Source organism: Eimeria tenella, genomic scaffold (assembly GCF_000499545.2).
Source record: "Eimeria tenella Houghton genomic scaffold, Eth_scaff12, whole genome shotgun sequence".
Taxonomy (NCBI): domain Eukaryota; phylum Apicomplexa; class Conoidasida; order Eucoccidiorida; family Eimeriidae; genus Eimeria; species Eimeria tenella.
The window spans coordinates 156,378-171,279 of NW_013541485.1; the positions used below are offsets into that span (position 1 = coordinate 156,378).

The 14,902-nt window shown below is 50.3% G+C and overlaps 3 protein-coding genes across 3 annotated transcripts; 2 read left to right on the forward strand and 1 right to left on the reverse strand.

The window, feature by feature from the left end:
• Nucleotides 1-121: 121 nt before the first annotated feature.
• ETH_00026925 (uncharacterized protein) lies at nucleotides 122-2,702 on the forward strand (the record flags this gene model as incomplete). Its single annotated transcript, XM_013373087.1, has 5 exons — nucleotides 122-347; nucleotides 1,448-1,551; nucleotides 1,734-1,843; nucleotides 2,114-2,278; nucleotides 2,396-2,702. 5 exons carry the CDS (start codon nucleotides 122-124, stop codon nucleotides 2,700-2,702), a joined length of 912 nt encoding a protein of 303 aa, XP_013228541.1.
• Nucleotides 2,703-5,651: 2,949 nt separating this feature from the next.
• Nucleotides 5,652-6,422, forward strand: ETH_00026930 (uncharacterized protein; the record flags this gene model as incomplete). The annotated part of the gene is made up of 1 exon (XM_013373088.1): nucleotides 5,652-6,422. One exon carries the CDS (start codon nucleotides 5,652-5,654, stop codon nucleotides 6,420-6,422), a length of 771 nt encoding a protein of 256 aa, XP_013228542.1.
• A 1,528-nt stretch (nucleotides 6,423-7,950) lies between these two features.
• On the reverse strand, nucleotides 7,951-9,702 carry ETH_00026935 (actin-like family protein ARP6, putative; the record flags this gene model as incomplete). The annotated part of the gene is made up of 3 exons (XM_013373089.1): nucleotides 7,951-8,340; nucleotides 8,609-8,749; nucleotides 8,854-9,702. 3 exons carry the CDS (start codon nucleotides 9,700-9,702, stop codon nucleotides 7,951-7,953), a joined length of 1,380 nt encoding a protein of 459 aa, XP_013228543.1.
• Nucleotides 9,703-14,902: the final 5,200 nt, after the last annotated feature.

The following is a 14,902-nucleotide window of genomic DNA, read 5'->3' on the forward strand; positions in this document are numbered from 1 at the left end:
CAGTGGGCGACGCAGATGACTGCATAGATAAAGTCTACAAACCTAAGATAATTCCACGTTTTCCCAAAAAAAGGGCAACGCAGCTGGGAGCCCTATCCAATGGTTCACGGCTTACGAGGTTATGAACATTCCGAAGACGGCTGCTATGCTGCGGGGAAAGAAGGCTGGGGCTTCTTGGGGGGCATTACGCGCAGCCGCCAATTGGGTGTCCATTCGGTCAAAGTATTCGAAGTTGTGGACTCGGCATGCCAGTGATCTTGTATTTGTGTCGTTCGGCTTGCGTTTCACACGCGTTTTGAGCTTGGAATTGGACGGCTGCCTGCGTGGTTCCGTGGGTGACATCCCAGGTGGGCTGCCCGCCAGCCGCCGTTTAACTGGGTCCCGCCGGAGTTCCGCTCGGCATTTTCATATACCTGCAGAAAATGAAGTCAGAGTGGAAGCAGCTGTTGCTTATTGCAGGTGCGCCTTACACCAGCAGCGATCCCCACGTCGCAGCCGTGTAGACTGACGTGGCCTGAAGTGGCGACCAGATGTGTCGTGTTCTTTCGCAGCTTTGCGTGAACGTACCTCCATGAAACTGTACTATTGACACCTTTGGCAGGTTCCTTGCGCTAGCATGCGTGGAAGCTTGCTTTGACTGTATGTCGTGTGCCGCGGCGAGGAGCCCGGGCATAGGCAATGTGTCGGCTATGTCCCTGCCTGCTTGAGGCGTTTCTCCCGTGCAACTAGACTTTTTGACGTAACGAGTGTAGTGCTTTTGGGCTCTCTCCTAATAGAGTGCCGGACAGGGCCCTCATAAAGGAAGAGCGCGTACAGGCTGTCAATGCAGCACGTGGGCTATAAAACGAGGTTGGGCTCGCATGCTGTGCATTGGACGCATACTCTTGAATTTTTAGTGCATTCACAGGACTCATCACTGCACAAGCGCTCAAGAGTAGTGGGCCTGTATTCACATGAGGGCGTCTGGTCTTCTCTCGAAGCGCAAGGGTTCATGCATTGGCTACAGGAGCATGTCCCTGCTGTTGTTAAGTTGCTGCAAAAGCAGTTGCTGGCACCTTGATGACATAGAATTGGGCTCTGAAAGTTATGAGGATACTTAGCGTGGCCGTTTTAGGCAGCTGAAGCCAGCAACTGCTGTTCAAACGAAATCGCTTGATTGCCGCCGGCACCCGTGGGAGTCCTGCTTTAAGTGGCGAATGAAGTTCATTGTTAATTTGCACTTTAGGCATTGCTTTTTCGCCACTGTGATGATAGCATTGGGCTCTGACTATACTGAGGATGCTTTTCTTCGCCGCAGAGAAGCGAGTGACTGACCCAAGTGGCGTATTCCTGTCACGTATTTCGTGTATTTCGTCTCTTTTGTATTTGCCTGTGTCGTGCATACGGTGGTTTGTCCGCTGTGAGCGGCTTCTACACTTTACTCTGTCCTTGGAGTTGCTACGTGCAGGTGGGGCGGCGGCCACAGGCGTGGCGTTGTACTACCTCCTCAGAGATGACGGATCAGGCCGCAAGGAAAAGGAGTCTGAAGTGAGGAAGTTGAGCAGGAATGACGTAAGGCGCATTACAACACCGGAATGCGTGTGTGCAACGGACTCCTTATACTGCCTTCTTTCGATTCCGATCTTTGTGGGCGGTTGCTCTTCCTCCACCTGTGCTTCACGAGCCTTCGCCCTCGTAAACTTTGCTTTCTCCATCAGTTGGAGAAGCAGTGTATTTTGCTGCTCTCGTGTCAGGCAACAAAGGAGCAGGTGTTGATGGTTCTGCGAGATATTCTAAGTACCCAAGAGAAGATGAAGGGATTGATGAAAAAGTTCACGCAGAAGTTTTTCGAGGAGGAATGCACGTAAGTGAAGGGTTTAGTTGGTGGGAGGGCCATCAGCTGCGTCTTACCCCACTCATGCAATATCTGGCATTATGGTTGCCCTTGCCCTTTCATGTTTCGGCACTGCCCGGATGGTCGCCATCAGCTGCGTCTTAGCCCACTCATGCAATATCTGGCATTATGGTTGCCCTTGCCCTTTCATGTTTCGGCACTGCACAGATGGTCGGTTCTTTGCCGCTTGCCATGAATTTGAGCCACATATAAAGCCACGTTTCTTGTTACTGCATGCAGTTTTGAGGAGGCGTGCGCCATGGTAGCGAAGCAGCACCCGGAGGATCCCCTAGGCCGTTATGGCCTGACAATGGCGACCTTTGATGGGCTTTTAGACAAGTTTCAGCAGGACCCAGAGGTGAAGGAGGCCGTACTGAGCATAATGGGCTCCGCATCAACTCCAAAGTAGGCGGCGCCAACGATTCATGCTGCTTTTGCTTACTCGATTCGCAGTGGCGTTATAGTTATCTTGGTAACAGATACTTCATATCTCAGCATTCTAGCCATTTGGTTTTGTTGCAGCCCCACCCCGGCGGCCTATCAGATATCAACGGATCACCTGATAAAGGTGCACGAGTTTATGCGGGACGAGCTGCAGAGTTTGGCAGCAGAGGCAGGGTCGTGGCCGAAGGCAGACATCAAGGTCATAACACTGGCTGCTCAGGCTTATGTTGGCGCAAAGGTACAAAAGAAATTCGGGCTTACTGGAGAAGATATAGAAGGAGCAGTGCTTCTCAATCACAAGGACCTTTCAGCGAATGCGAATTTTACTCTTGTGAACATGGCGATCCAAAAGACGATGAATGACCTGGTAGACGCAGACGCATGATCGGCCAAAGACGAACAGAGGGCATTATACAGAGCGCCTGTTGCGCGTACCAACGCGGCGGGTATTGTGGCGGTGACGTAGACGTCGTTTCCAGTGGAGTGCGGTGGCCTTGGATTCACACTATTGAGTAATGCCAGGGTCGAGGGCTTGGTGAGTAGGACATTTAGGGTGCTTATTTATTAGGGGAAAGGTTCCTCAAAGTTGTTTCTCTTTAGACCCACTTTTGTCGTCCCAGTGCAGCAGCTGCTGCTGTAAATGCAAAACATTGCAGAATGCAGAGGCAGCAGGTCGCGACATCAGCGAATGTTCAGACGCGAAGCGGCGCGAATAAACTGCTGCAAGAAAGGGTCTTCTTTGGCACCGTCAATTTCCGTAAGTGCTGAATTTTATATGTATTTAGGGGCATCTGCGAGCCTCTAGCTCTGTTGCTGCGCCATTTGTGGCCCGCTGCACCAGATGTGCACACGAGTTCCTCAACAGTGGGCTGTATGCACGTTGAGAGCATAAGCAAGCGTAGACATTTAACCCAGATGTTAACGATTGTCAGATGTTTCCAAGTAGGAAGGTTAGTGAGAGACCGGTGCCGTAGAGCGTTTCTGCGGCTGGGTAGTTGACTGCACTTTCAGCCTGCCAAGTCACGGTACCAAGTTACTGTAGACTGTACTGCGCAACTTCACGAGCGTCTCCCAACAGAGGTCTCGTTAAGATCGAACGAGCGCGCATATGCTCCATATTTTAGCCTGTGTAAGTTGGTCCTTGGTTGCACAAATGTCCCCATGTACGCGTACCGGACTTGGGAGCGGGACCGTAAGAATCCTTCAGATGGCTTCTAATGCACAAGCCCAGCTGCTCTAAGGACAGTTGGTCATCTGTAGTGGGTCGGTCTGAGAAAGGGGGATCGCCAAATTGCTGGGTTCCGGGTAACGAGCTCTTGGGGGTCAGGCATTAGCAGGTCGAATCCGTACAGTTTGCAGGGTGCTGCGAAGTGCCACCGTTCGCCAATGGAGCCGCACGCAGCTGTTATGTTTTACACCTGCCCAACTGTGTCCGCGGATACATCACAACAGTTGCGTGCGGCTCCATTGGCGAACAATGGCAGTGTCGTCTTTCCTGTTATTACCTTGATTCAGAGCTAGCACTAGTTAGGGGTAACTCATTATTCTGCCTACCCAGCAAGATGGGCATACTAACTGCCCCGAAATTTCGTTTCAGAGTAGGGTGTAACCACACTGCATAACATTCTCAAGTGCGTGCCGGATTGGGAGGCTCAATGTTGAGGTACCAGCGTTTGTAGACGTGAGATTACTATTGAAGCTTCTTCGAGGGAAGGGGTGAGTAGGGGCTGCATTTCTGTGCACAGGAAGCTAAAGATGGCTAGGTAGATGGGCAACAAGAATTGGTGAGGCCGTGATCATGGTATCTCGCCCCAGTTAGGGATGTTGAGGATAAGCTGAAGAGATTTTCTTCATCGCTGAGTGCTCAATGGAATCGCACCGTTTGTTGGATGGAAACCTTTTTGGGTAAGTGTACACGCTCTGGTTATAGAATGGTGCATGAGCCAAGTGATGCGGCTTCATGTACTGCTCCACTACAGTAGTTTATCTGCATGCGCAGTTGTGTATGTGTATCTGAAACGACTTCTCGAAAACTAAGGTGCGGGGGTATCCCGAACGCGTACTTCAGGTGCGGATGAACAGATACCGAACGCGTACTTCAGGTGCGGATGGACAGTACATCAGAGCAGATATCGTTACATTGGAAAAAACTGTAGACAAAATAGGTGCATAAGAGTGGCCGCACACTCAGATTTGGCAACTTTTTACTGGATTAGTATAGGTTGGGAAGGAAGCACTGCTTGCTAACTTGTCTGGAACTCCAGAGGAACGTTGCTGCTACACTGCGAAGTTCGTTACCTCAGGGAAATCTTGCCCAAATAAGATCTACAGAGATCCTAAATATTTACAAGTTAATCAAGGGGTCACGTTACCCCCTTTGGGACAAACGCATCAACCAAAACCACCAGAGTACAGACCATACCTTCACAGCGTGTGGCTGCTCCGCAAGACCGTAATACTCCCTCATATACTTACATGCCAATTCCTTGCCTTTATTTGATGCATGACGTCGTCCTTTTACACATTTTCCTCAGGCTTTTGTGTATTGGTATACTAGCGAGCTACGACGGGCAAGCGGCCCCTACAGCGTATGGTGGTGTACAAACCTGAACTCCGTTTTCTGCACAATTCCGTGGGATATGTTGAATTTTATTGCCTCTTTCGGGGAACGCTGTAAAACTGAAGCGTTTTAGTTGACGATATTGCGCATCCTCCTTATCGTCATGGGGCCTTCAGACTTGCCAGCACAAACAGGTTTCACTATAACGGTGCTTCTCTCGGATTCCACACCTGCCACTGTGCTTCACTTTGCTTGACCCCTATATTCTTGAGATAAGTTGTATTTCTTTTGGTCTGTGTAGTGTAAGACTGTAGTTCAGCTTTTATGGTGTGCTTGTTGGAGGTTTTGAGGGCCGCTGCTTGTGATGTTCACTGCTAAGCTCTGACCCGCACCTCCCTCTCAACTCTTCCACTCTACATATTGTGAAAACTTTCCGGTTCTTTCTAAGTCTACTACTGTGAGAGGTGGCACTGCAGTTTTCCAGGCCATATAACAAAACCTCTCTGTGTGGGGCCCCCTGGGGCCCCCAAGACATAGTACGCGCCAGGCATGTTTTCCGTGGTCCTTGTGCAGCGGCTGCTGCGTTTGGTTTTTATGGGAGCTATTGCTGCAACGACAGCGAGGAGTCTGACTCAAAGCAAACACGTACGCCTCCATTATTTGGGATTTGTAGGGATCTGTCAATACAGGACAGTCTCACTATGGCGGCTCCCACGGGTCTCCTTGCTGCATGATTTCGGCAAACGTGACACTTATTCAGGCCTTACAGCCTCAATGGGCTCGGTGCCGGGCGCTCACTTGAGCTCTGGCGAGTTGAGCTCACTGACTTTTGTGGAATGGGGTAGGGGCCCTACTGCCCCTGCAAGCTCTGAGAGGCTACTACAGCAGCACGGCAGGAAAGATAATATCAGTCCGATTTCTGGCTTGTTGTTTTGCACAACGTGGGACCCTCGATCTAAGGCGCTAATATCTGCTCTTAGGTTGCTGGAGGAAGAGGCTCGACGGGCCCGTAGGGCTCTCCATCTTTGCGAAAATGGGCTGTTGCAGCTACCAGTGTACCCTCTAATTGGAGTACGGATAACCAATAGCCTTGTTATAGCAAGGAGTAGAAGGGCACTCACAAAACAGCGGCGGATGGCATGCAACATGAAACAGCTACGCCACAATGAAAGGGCCTTGAGATTCATGCTGCAGCAGCAACCGCCTCTGCAGCTAAAGGGGCTACCAGCACTCCAGCTGTACACCCAAAAGCAGCAAATCCAGGAGCAAGGCAGCGCTGCTGCATGCACGGTTCCGATGCAGAAGCTACTTGAAATTCGCTCTATGGGGCCTCGAACTCTACAGCGATTAGGGGAAGACGAAGGCGCCTTACTTGGAGCCTGGGGCCCGGAGACGCCTCCGAGCAACCCATCAGCAGCAGCTGCCCTTGGGGCTTGGTTGCGGCGGCTGGGCCAGCTATACGAGGAAGAGCTGAAGATAGTGGTACAGAAGCGGCTTCAGCAAGCAGAGGACGAGTATCCTATCTACGCTTCTTACAGTCCGTAGACCAGAAGCTTTAAGGCAGTCTCAGGACGTAGGCAAGGCGGAAGTACGTGCAAAAGGCGTCCCACAGCTACCAGGGAAACAGCTCAGACACTAGGACTTAAACGGCCGACCCAAGCAGCGTTGAGGGAACAACCGTACAACCAAAGACCCAACAGTTTTGAATGAACGAAAACCCCGGCGGTACCAGCAGGAGCTGTTAAGCCTCTGGGGATGTTACAGGTCAAGTAGTCTATTATCTCTGCTCTCGAATTCCCATTTTTGCTAACTTCCGTTTGAGCTGGACAATGCCAGAAGCTTAGTTGTGCCCACGTGTAGGCGATACAGGCAGAGGCCGCCACTGGATTTGTCCGCGGCTCGTGCTGTACACCATAAGTTTTAGAACAGCAAGTCCACGAGCATTGGTTCCTTGTTCATACTAAAACATAAAAACATCATTTGTCTACTTCGTTTTGTCGTGAAAATAGGGGCCTTGTGTCCTTGGCAGTCTGGCAGCTCCCCATCAGAGGGGTGGCCAAACTAGTTGAATAGAGCGAGGCAACTAGCCAGACGCGCATACACACAACTGCACGGGTTGCGTCAGATAAACCCAGTCTCCAAAAACTGCTGCCGGGACACTGAAAACTGCATGTATACCCCGTCATCATGTGCCCAGTTGCTAGCGCCTAGCCAAGCGCTGTGTTGAGGGTCCTCGTGCTGGTAGATGTGAATTTGCCAGTGCTGTAGCAACCACATCGGGAGACAAACACGCAGGAGTGCGTCACATGTAACGTAGTATCGCCGAATGTGTCAGGCATGCAATCCAGGAACAGGTAATATGCGGGCACAAGAGCCTGGAGGTGCTACCGAAGGTAGTCAGCTTAGCACATCCCCTTACCTACAGGCATTGTCCAGACAACACGCGCGCACACGGGATACAACAGGTACAACAGGCAAGCAGGCGCAGGTAGCGGCCAAAAAAACTTCAGGAAAAGATACGGACGGGAGAAAGTAGGCGTGACGGGATAACGCAGCTCGCACAAATCCACGCCCTACCTCCGGCAGCAATCCGCGTAGCTCGTGCCATAGTCTTTCTTTGAAGCCCCAAAATTTGGTACTGCCGCCAACAAGAAATATCTGAGAGGAAAGAAAGGGCTGGGCTTCCACAGGCGCCTTGCAGATCGCTCGGTACACCAGCTCCGCCACCCCACACTCTGAGCTGCCTCCGTCTGATGGAAACGCAGTGCACTGACGAGCAACAAATGACTGCAACTTAGGCTTTTTCACTTTCCCCTTTCCTCAGACACACAGAGCACTTGAGCCAGCAGCGGCGATTCCCCTCATTCAGAGTTTTCAAGAAGATGCGACCATGGAATACACACCTATTCGCATCTCAAAGGGACCTACACCAAGCACGCACATCCCAAGATACGTAGACACCATACTCTTGACACACTTCAAACGCTTGAAAAGGATGACGTCGGACTGCATACGTGCCTGTCATGCATTGTGCACAGGAAGAGTATGTAAACGCACATAACAAGAAATGAATTCATAGAAACGCATAAACAACCTTGTCCTCTGAGGTGAATGGCAAAGGATTAAGCAGGAGCGAGGAGCACTCAAATGCGGAAGTTCCTTGCTTGCCTTGTGGCCTAAACAAAATTTCCGGCACCACCAATCTCTCTGTCGAGAGCTTCACTGTGGGCCTTGTCGGAAGGCCGTGGGGGGCCCAGGTGTCATCCGTGGCCCCCTGAACTACCCCAGGCGGTTCCGGAGCTGCCGCCGTTGGAACGGCCGGCGTAGCTGAGGCTGTATCGCGATTGCTGCTGGTGCTGCTGCTGCTTTGGTGTATCTGGGTTTGGTTCAACCCCTCCAAAGAAGACAATTCTGGAATAGGCGCAGGGGAATGAGTGTGATAATAGGTAGACAACTGGGCTTTCTGCACAGCGGCAAGACCACAGAAACCGGAAGCCCCTTGGAGAATTCTTTGGCTATGCTCGGGGGCAAGTTCCTGCTCCAAGCAGCCTGCAGTGCACTTACGACATTTGTCTGAAGCGCTGATTGTCCATTAGCCAAGGCACGTCAGGCAGCTAAAACAGCTTTCCCGTAAGAATAGCGTTGCCCAAATGAATTAGAGAAACTACCAAACGAGTATCTACAACGCACTTCATCAGTACTAAATGCTCTAGATGCATCTCCAAGCTCACTGTAAGGGAATAATCCGGAGTCTCTCTCTCCACGAACAGAGGCCCGCCCAGGCGTGCCGTGCTTCTGCCTCCTGGTAGACTGCTCAGCTGTTTCAGGACCTGCATGAGATCCCCCGCGAAGAAGCACGTTTCCTCTTTTAGCTGCACCGACAGAAAACGCATAGAAATGGTTCGCGCAGTGCTCTTGTGAGTTGCGTCCTCATTTTTCTCATCGGGAAGTCTAAATCCTCCCCTACTTTGCTTACTTTCTGAGCGAAGAGCTCGTTCTTCTCGAGACTGAGACCTCGCGTTAAGAGCAGGTTCTTGAGGTATGCATTAGCGTGTGCTCCTCCGATTTCAGAGCGAAGGGCTGATGCTTCCAAAGTGGAATAATTCACAAATGGGACAGCATGAGACAAGCTAAACCCTACGTCTACAGTCAGTCCAAAGGGGTTTCGTCCAGGGCTCACCTGGCCCACGGAACCCAGGTCTGTTGCTGCTGCTCCTGCTGCAAGCCGCGGCGAGAAACACGGATCCGCCGAAGTTGTTGCGCCAGTCCCGCCGCCCTTTGTTTTGGTAACAAGGGCTCCGCGTGCGCCTGGAGTACCGACAGAACTCCCATCAGGTCCGCTGTAGCACGTAACCCCCATGCGCTTAGCCCTGGGAGGAGCGCAGATGTCTTGGGCACCCCAGCCCATGCCCCAAAATGCATAAGGGATGACAGCCTGAGCTGCTACTATGGCTAAGCGCTCAACACCCAGATCTTCAAAAAGGATTTCGCTCACATGGTGCCTTAGGGGAGCTGGAGTGAGGAGAGGCTCTGTGAGGGCGACACCGTTGAGTTCCTTAGGGTCTGCTCCCAAATATTTGCGGCTAAAGCTCACGTCTATCAGGTCTCTTAGCATCTCCAAATTCGCCCAAAGGCCACCTTGGCTAGGGCGGGAGCAGATGTACTCCTGGAGGCAGTAACACTCCTCCGCTAGATACAGCTGAGGACGCCGGCGTACAGCTCCGGCGCAGGTGGGGAGCACATACCGAGCCCTGCCTTCCCCAGCCCAGCCAGCCTTAATCGAGCCAGTGCCTAGGTCCAGCACAGCCCTTTTGCTGTTCTGCATCTTCCATCTCCGACAGAACAGCCGAACTGTAAAGATTCACAAGTCGGGAAAGAGAATTGCTTATTGCTTCGGGGAAGAGAATTTCTTATTGCTCCATGAAAAAGACTTTTCACAATATCAAGAAAATGATGCAAACTGCCGCTTTACATGTCATTCAGTCAACGTGGTGGGAAACCTTAATGGGCGACTCCCAGCTTTGCTCCAATTGCACGATGGCACTGGGAAGCTGCGCTGATCCCAGCGCCTGCATCGAATACTGTACCAACAAGCACCTTACAAAAGACCTGAAAATCAAGCCAAGAATCCCGCCTAGAAGAACCCATGAGTGCTTGTATGCGGGAGTACGCTAACCAGCCACGGTGCCGTCTTCTTTGCTTGAGGTGCGAGTTCTGACTAGCTTGTGAATCATTGGAACAAGCTCAAAAAGTAAAAGAACTGCGATGTATGGAGCTGGTGCTGTCAAGATATTGTGAACATAACGTTTCCCCACTAGACATTCGTTGCTGGAAATGAGTCTGGAGCAGTCCCAACCGTAATTCTGTCTTTCCCGCCTTCCGTTTTTTTGCATGGCACAACTACAAGATACTGATACGTGAGTTTTGCATACCTGGTATGAACAAACATTCCTTTCTGTCGTTGGTGTTTTTATTGCCCGGCGCTGCACTTAAGAACCCCACCCCGAGTAAAAGTGTCACCGCCTCACTTCAACCTTCAGAGGAAATTTTTCGCACTTCGAGCATATTGTGGGGAGCTTTAAAATGCCCTGACATGTTTTGGGTCTATATTTTTAGAATAGATTGGCTCTTAAACGGAACGCTGTCGTGTCATCTAAGTCCTACACTTTCTCTCTGAGCTCGCCACAGCTGCCTAGGAGACTCATCCAGAAACAAATAATCATGCTGCGTTCCAGAAACACCGTATTTCTCTCTCAGTGTGTAAATAATGGAAAGAGTTTCTCGGTGTTAACGGCAAGCAGCTGCAGGTCAATGGCCCCAGAGCTGATTGTTGAGTTTCGCATTATCAAGTGTTTGAACGGGAACAGTACCTTGAATGGATCAAAATGAATAGCTAATCTTAATTCCCGAATTGGTGAGATCCATTACAAAGACCTTAGCGCGTCTCATGGCCTAGTCGCAAGGAGTAGGCTACATGGCCAAACGTGCACGTGGTGTATGCTAACTACGCGAATAGTAACCCAAAGCCGCAAACTCCTGCTACAGGCTTTATACGGACCACTATACTGAATATGCGGTGAAGTTGAGAATCAAACACAGTAAAGGGGCAGGGGTAATTTTCGGTATAGGCAAGAGGCAGTGCTACGAGGAGCCAATATTGCAACTGTGTTCGCTCCTCAAGATCGGCGTAAGATCTTCGACATGGGTCTGGTTCATGAGATCGTATCACTCACGGAAAACTGCGAAGGTCCTACCTCATGGAACAGTAGGCCAGGTGCAGACGCAAGACCCTGGAGGCTTTCCCCGTAGACTGTGTTCAACTTGCATGTATGTGCAGATATTAGTCTCTGCTTGCTGCGTGCCTGAAACAGTGCCAAGACCTACTTGAAAGTGTTGCTTGGACTCATGATAAGGGGGGCACAGAAACCACTGAAACTTATTGTGAGATCGTCTCACTAAGAGCGTCGACCCGGGAGCCACTGAAGTTTCTTGCAAGACCGTCACAGTAGGAGCATCAACACCCCATGCTGTTATCCCTTCCCCTGAAAATCTCTTATGCACTCCATAGCGATATGTAGTAAGAAACAAGTTTCTTTTTGTTAATTGAAACTGCTACTTACATCAAATATCATGGTGTGAAGCCCATTTTAGTGGTCCTATAGCATCAGCATCACAACTGGATAGAGGAACGCGGATCGAGAGAATCAGCACGAGCAGCATGTTGCAACAATCAAGTTTCCCGCGAAACCATCTGAGTAATTGTGGGTAGATTCGGTTCCCTGGTTCACATATATTTGATAGTGATGCGCTTTGCTTCAGAAGAAAATGGAACCCCCTTGGGATAGTAAACCTTGCCAAAATTAGATAAAGATGCTAAGCAAAGGAAATACCTGCATACTTGGGTCTAACATACCATTTAAAATATTTGACCGAAATTGGCAGATTTGAAAGAATATATTTGTTGCTGTGGAGCAACAAGCAGCCTCAGCGAGAGCAGAGAAGTTTCGTTTGGTCCTAGATTGCTCATCCAACGCAGGTACCAGACCTTTTATCAAGCGTGTGCACGCTTGCCAAGCTCCAGGACTGAACTACCCTGCGTAGAGCGAGCCATTGAAGTCGTGGAGGCCTAATTGATTCTCGTTCAACGCATGCACTGAAACTTTCACGAAGTTTGTTTAGAAGTATGCTGGTGCCGAAAGAGAAAAGAAGAAACGAGTTCAATACTTTGTAGTGTGCCGAGTAAAAACACGCACTTTTTTGGAGCCGAACTGTGACAAAAGAGCCTGTTGTCCCCATATGATGTTGTCTACCTCCGTTCGGATTAGGTATGGCATTTGTTGGAATGACGCACGATACATCACCCACCACATGTGTGTATAAATGGCCAGATGTTCCCATGTCTGGAGTGCAAAAGGGCTTAACGTCATGGACTGCACTTGACAAGCAGAATATCAGGCGCAGCAGTGGCTCAGCCAGTGGCTAGTAATTGCAAGCCCTGTCACTGAGAATGACATCGCTGTTGCTGTAGTGCACAGGCACTACAACAGCGCTTGAGAGGGACCGTAAGAAGATAGCTAGCTGGCGACCTACAAGAGGTCAACACGCTGAACGAGGACAGGACCTTCTAACTAGTATCGAAGTAAGGCAGTTTATCAGTAAATTAGCAAGTATACACTAGACGTGTCTGTGAATACCTGGAGACTGAGGCCGGCGATAGCGCCAGCACCGGTGTAGGACCCCTCCCCACGGGCCAAGGAAGCGAGAACCCTGAGTGGGGAGACTTTTTAGGAAAATGGAATCGAGAACATGGGAGGATGAGTACAATTAATGATATTTGGTTATTTATTTCATAAGAGATGCGTCGAAAGTAGATGGCTTCTTTATAGGCGCCCTATTCGTGTGCCAGGTAGCAGCGTAGTCGCGGCGATACGCGCTGTGCACTACAGTTGCAACCCATTAAGCTTGAAAATCTAGATGCACGTATCGTTGCATCAATGCAAGTAAAGAAGGATGCGAACTTCCACCTGCAGAAATTTTCGACTCCGTCGGGTGTCAGGAAAGAAGCCAGGCAGTCTTCTTTGTCGCTAGCAGAATAGGAGACGCATAGAAATATGAATAGCTTTGAGCCGACTGAATGCTGGAGAGGTCTCTGCGCGTCTCATTAAAGGTTATAAACGAAATCGGCGCAGGAGTGAAGCAAGTCAACCTCAAAGAGAGAGGGAAAGAATTGTTAATGCCTGCACCGGTGCCGGTGCAGCGCACCGCGTTCTCTGCAGCGACTACGCTGCCGCCTGGCCCACAATTTGGGCGTTCTATCAAATCCTCTCTACTGTCGATGCATTGATCGCGTAACTTCTACCGATTTATTAAAAGACCGTTTTGGTTCAAGTCCTCAAAACCATATTTCATAAAAGCCACTCCTCGTGGTTCTTGCTTTCTTGGCCTGGTGAGGATATGACCGGTGCCGGCGTTGTCGACAGCCCCAATCTTAGGATATTCGCAGGCATTTCTAGTTTACACATATTGTTTTGCCGTGTTTTACTAGTAAGAAGTTACAACGCCCAATCAGCGTCTCAGTCTCTTAACCGCTTATAGGTCATCAGTTAGCTATCCTCTATAGGTCACAAGGAAGCCCTATTGTAGTGCCTGCGCATCACAGCCGGCGCTATTGTCAGCCCCAATCTCCAGGTGTTCACAGACACGTCTAGTGTATATATGCTAATTTGCTGATAGACTGCCTTACTTCGATACTAGTAAGAAGGTCCTGTCCTCGTTCAGGGCCTTGACCTCTTGTAGGTCGCCAGCTAGCTATCTTCTTCCGGTCCCCAGCAAGCCTTATTGTAGGGCCTGTGCACTACAACTTCCCTTCTTGCCGGACTGAACAGGCCTACCCAGAACAGATAAATTTTGCCTTTTCAATCTCTATGCTCTTCTGAAGCTAATGCAGTAATCGCATGAGGTGCGCAAGGCTCCCTCCCCCCTCGTCATTGAAGGTTGCCAGCCCTGCAGGCGGCGGAAGGTGACGGACCCAAACCTCTACACCTCGGGAGGAGCATTTTGGTTTCGAGCCTGCAGACTTCTTCGCTGACAGCGGCACCAAGCGTGAAGCAAAGCTGGGCAGCGTGTAAGGTGGTGAGCGGGCTCCCATGTGGCTTGATCTCCAGGAGTCCCGCACCACTTGACGAGGTACTGGGCTTCGTCTCCCGATACCCTTTGGTCCACAATATGGTATACCTCGTAATTCTCAGTTGGATCGCCACAGCATGGCACAGCCAGCGCTGCAAACCAAAAAAGGCATCCACCAATGCCATGAAATATTCCCTCCAACCGCTACTACAGAACGTCTGAATAGTACTCAGGCAGGTGAGGGCGCTAGGATGAAATATTTGGAAAAAGGCATGGCAAGAGTCACGTGACATTAAGGTAGCTGCAACGTTCCAAGACCGAATTCGCGTCAGCAGCTCGGATTTGCCGTTGCCAAGGAACGCCGCGAAACACCGCAGCTCACTAGCTTCATTGCAGCTCGATCAAGTCCGGATTTTTAGAGAGGCGGCGAGAAATCACTCTCGAAAGAAACTATTCTATTTATTCCTCACTTGCTTGTTGAGACGCGCAAAAATTTCCAAGATAGTCGCCAGCTACACCCATCACCGCACTGTTGCCGGCATGGCTCCCAGGGGCGCCAGAATTTTAAAAACAGGGGTTGGTGAGTTCCTTCGAAACAACCTGAAGTCTCTTATTGTAGGCTTTCTTCAATATCAGAAGGGCTACCCACAGGGATAATGGTACGACTGGAGAGGTCCGAGAGTCTGCTGGTAAGATGCGACATGAGTTGGACTCGCGTTTGCGACGATGGCCTGGCAACGTTGTACTTTATGAATGTGCTCTGCATTCGCTTTGAAGAAAGCTATAAAGGTAAATGAAAGGAAACATGAAACTATACGGAAAATTTGCTGTTATCCAGGAGAACTTCATGGGAGTGTTGTCGCCTCAGCGCCAACCGGTGACGTTCTACGGTTCTGCCA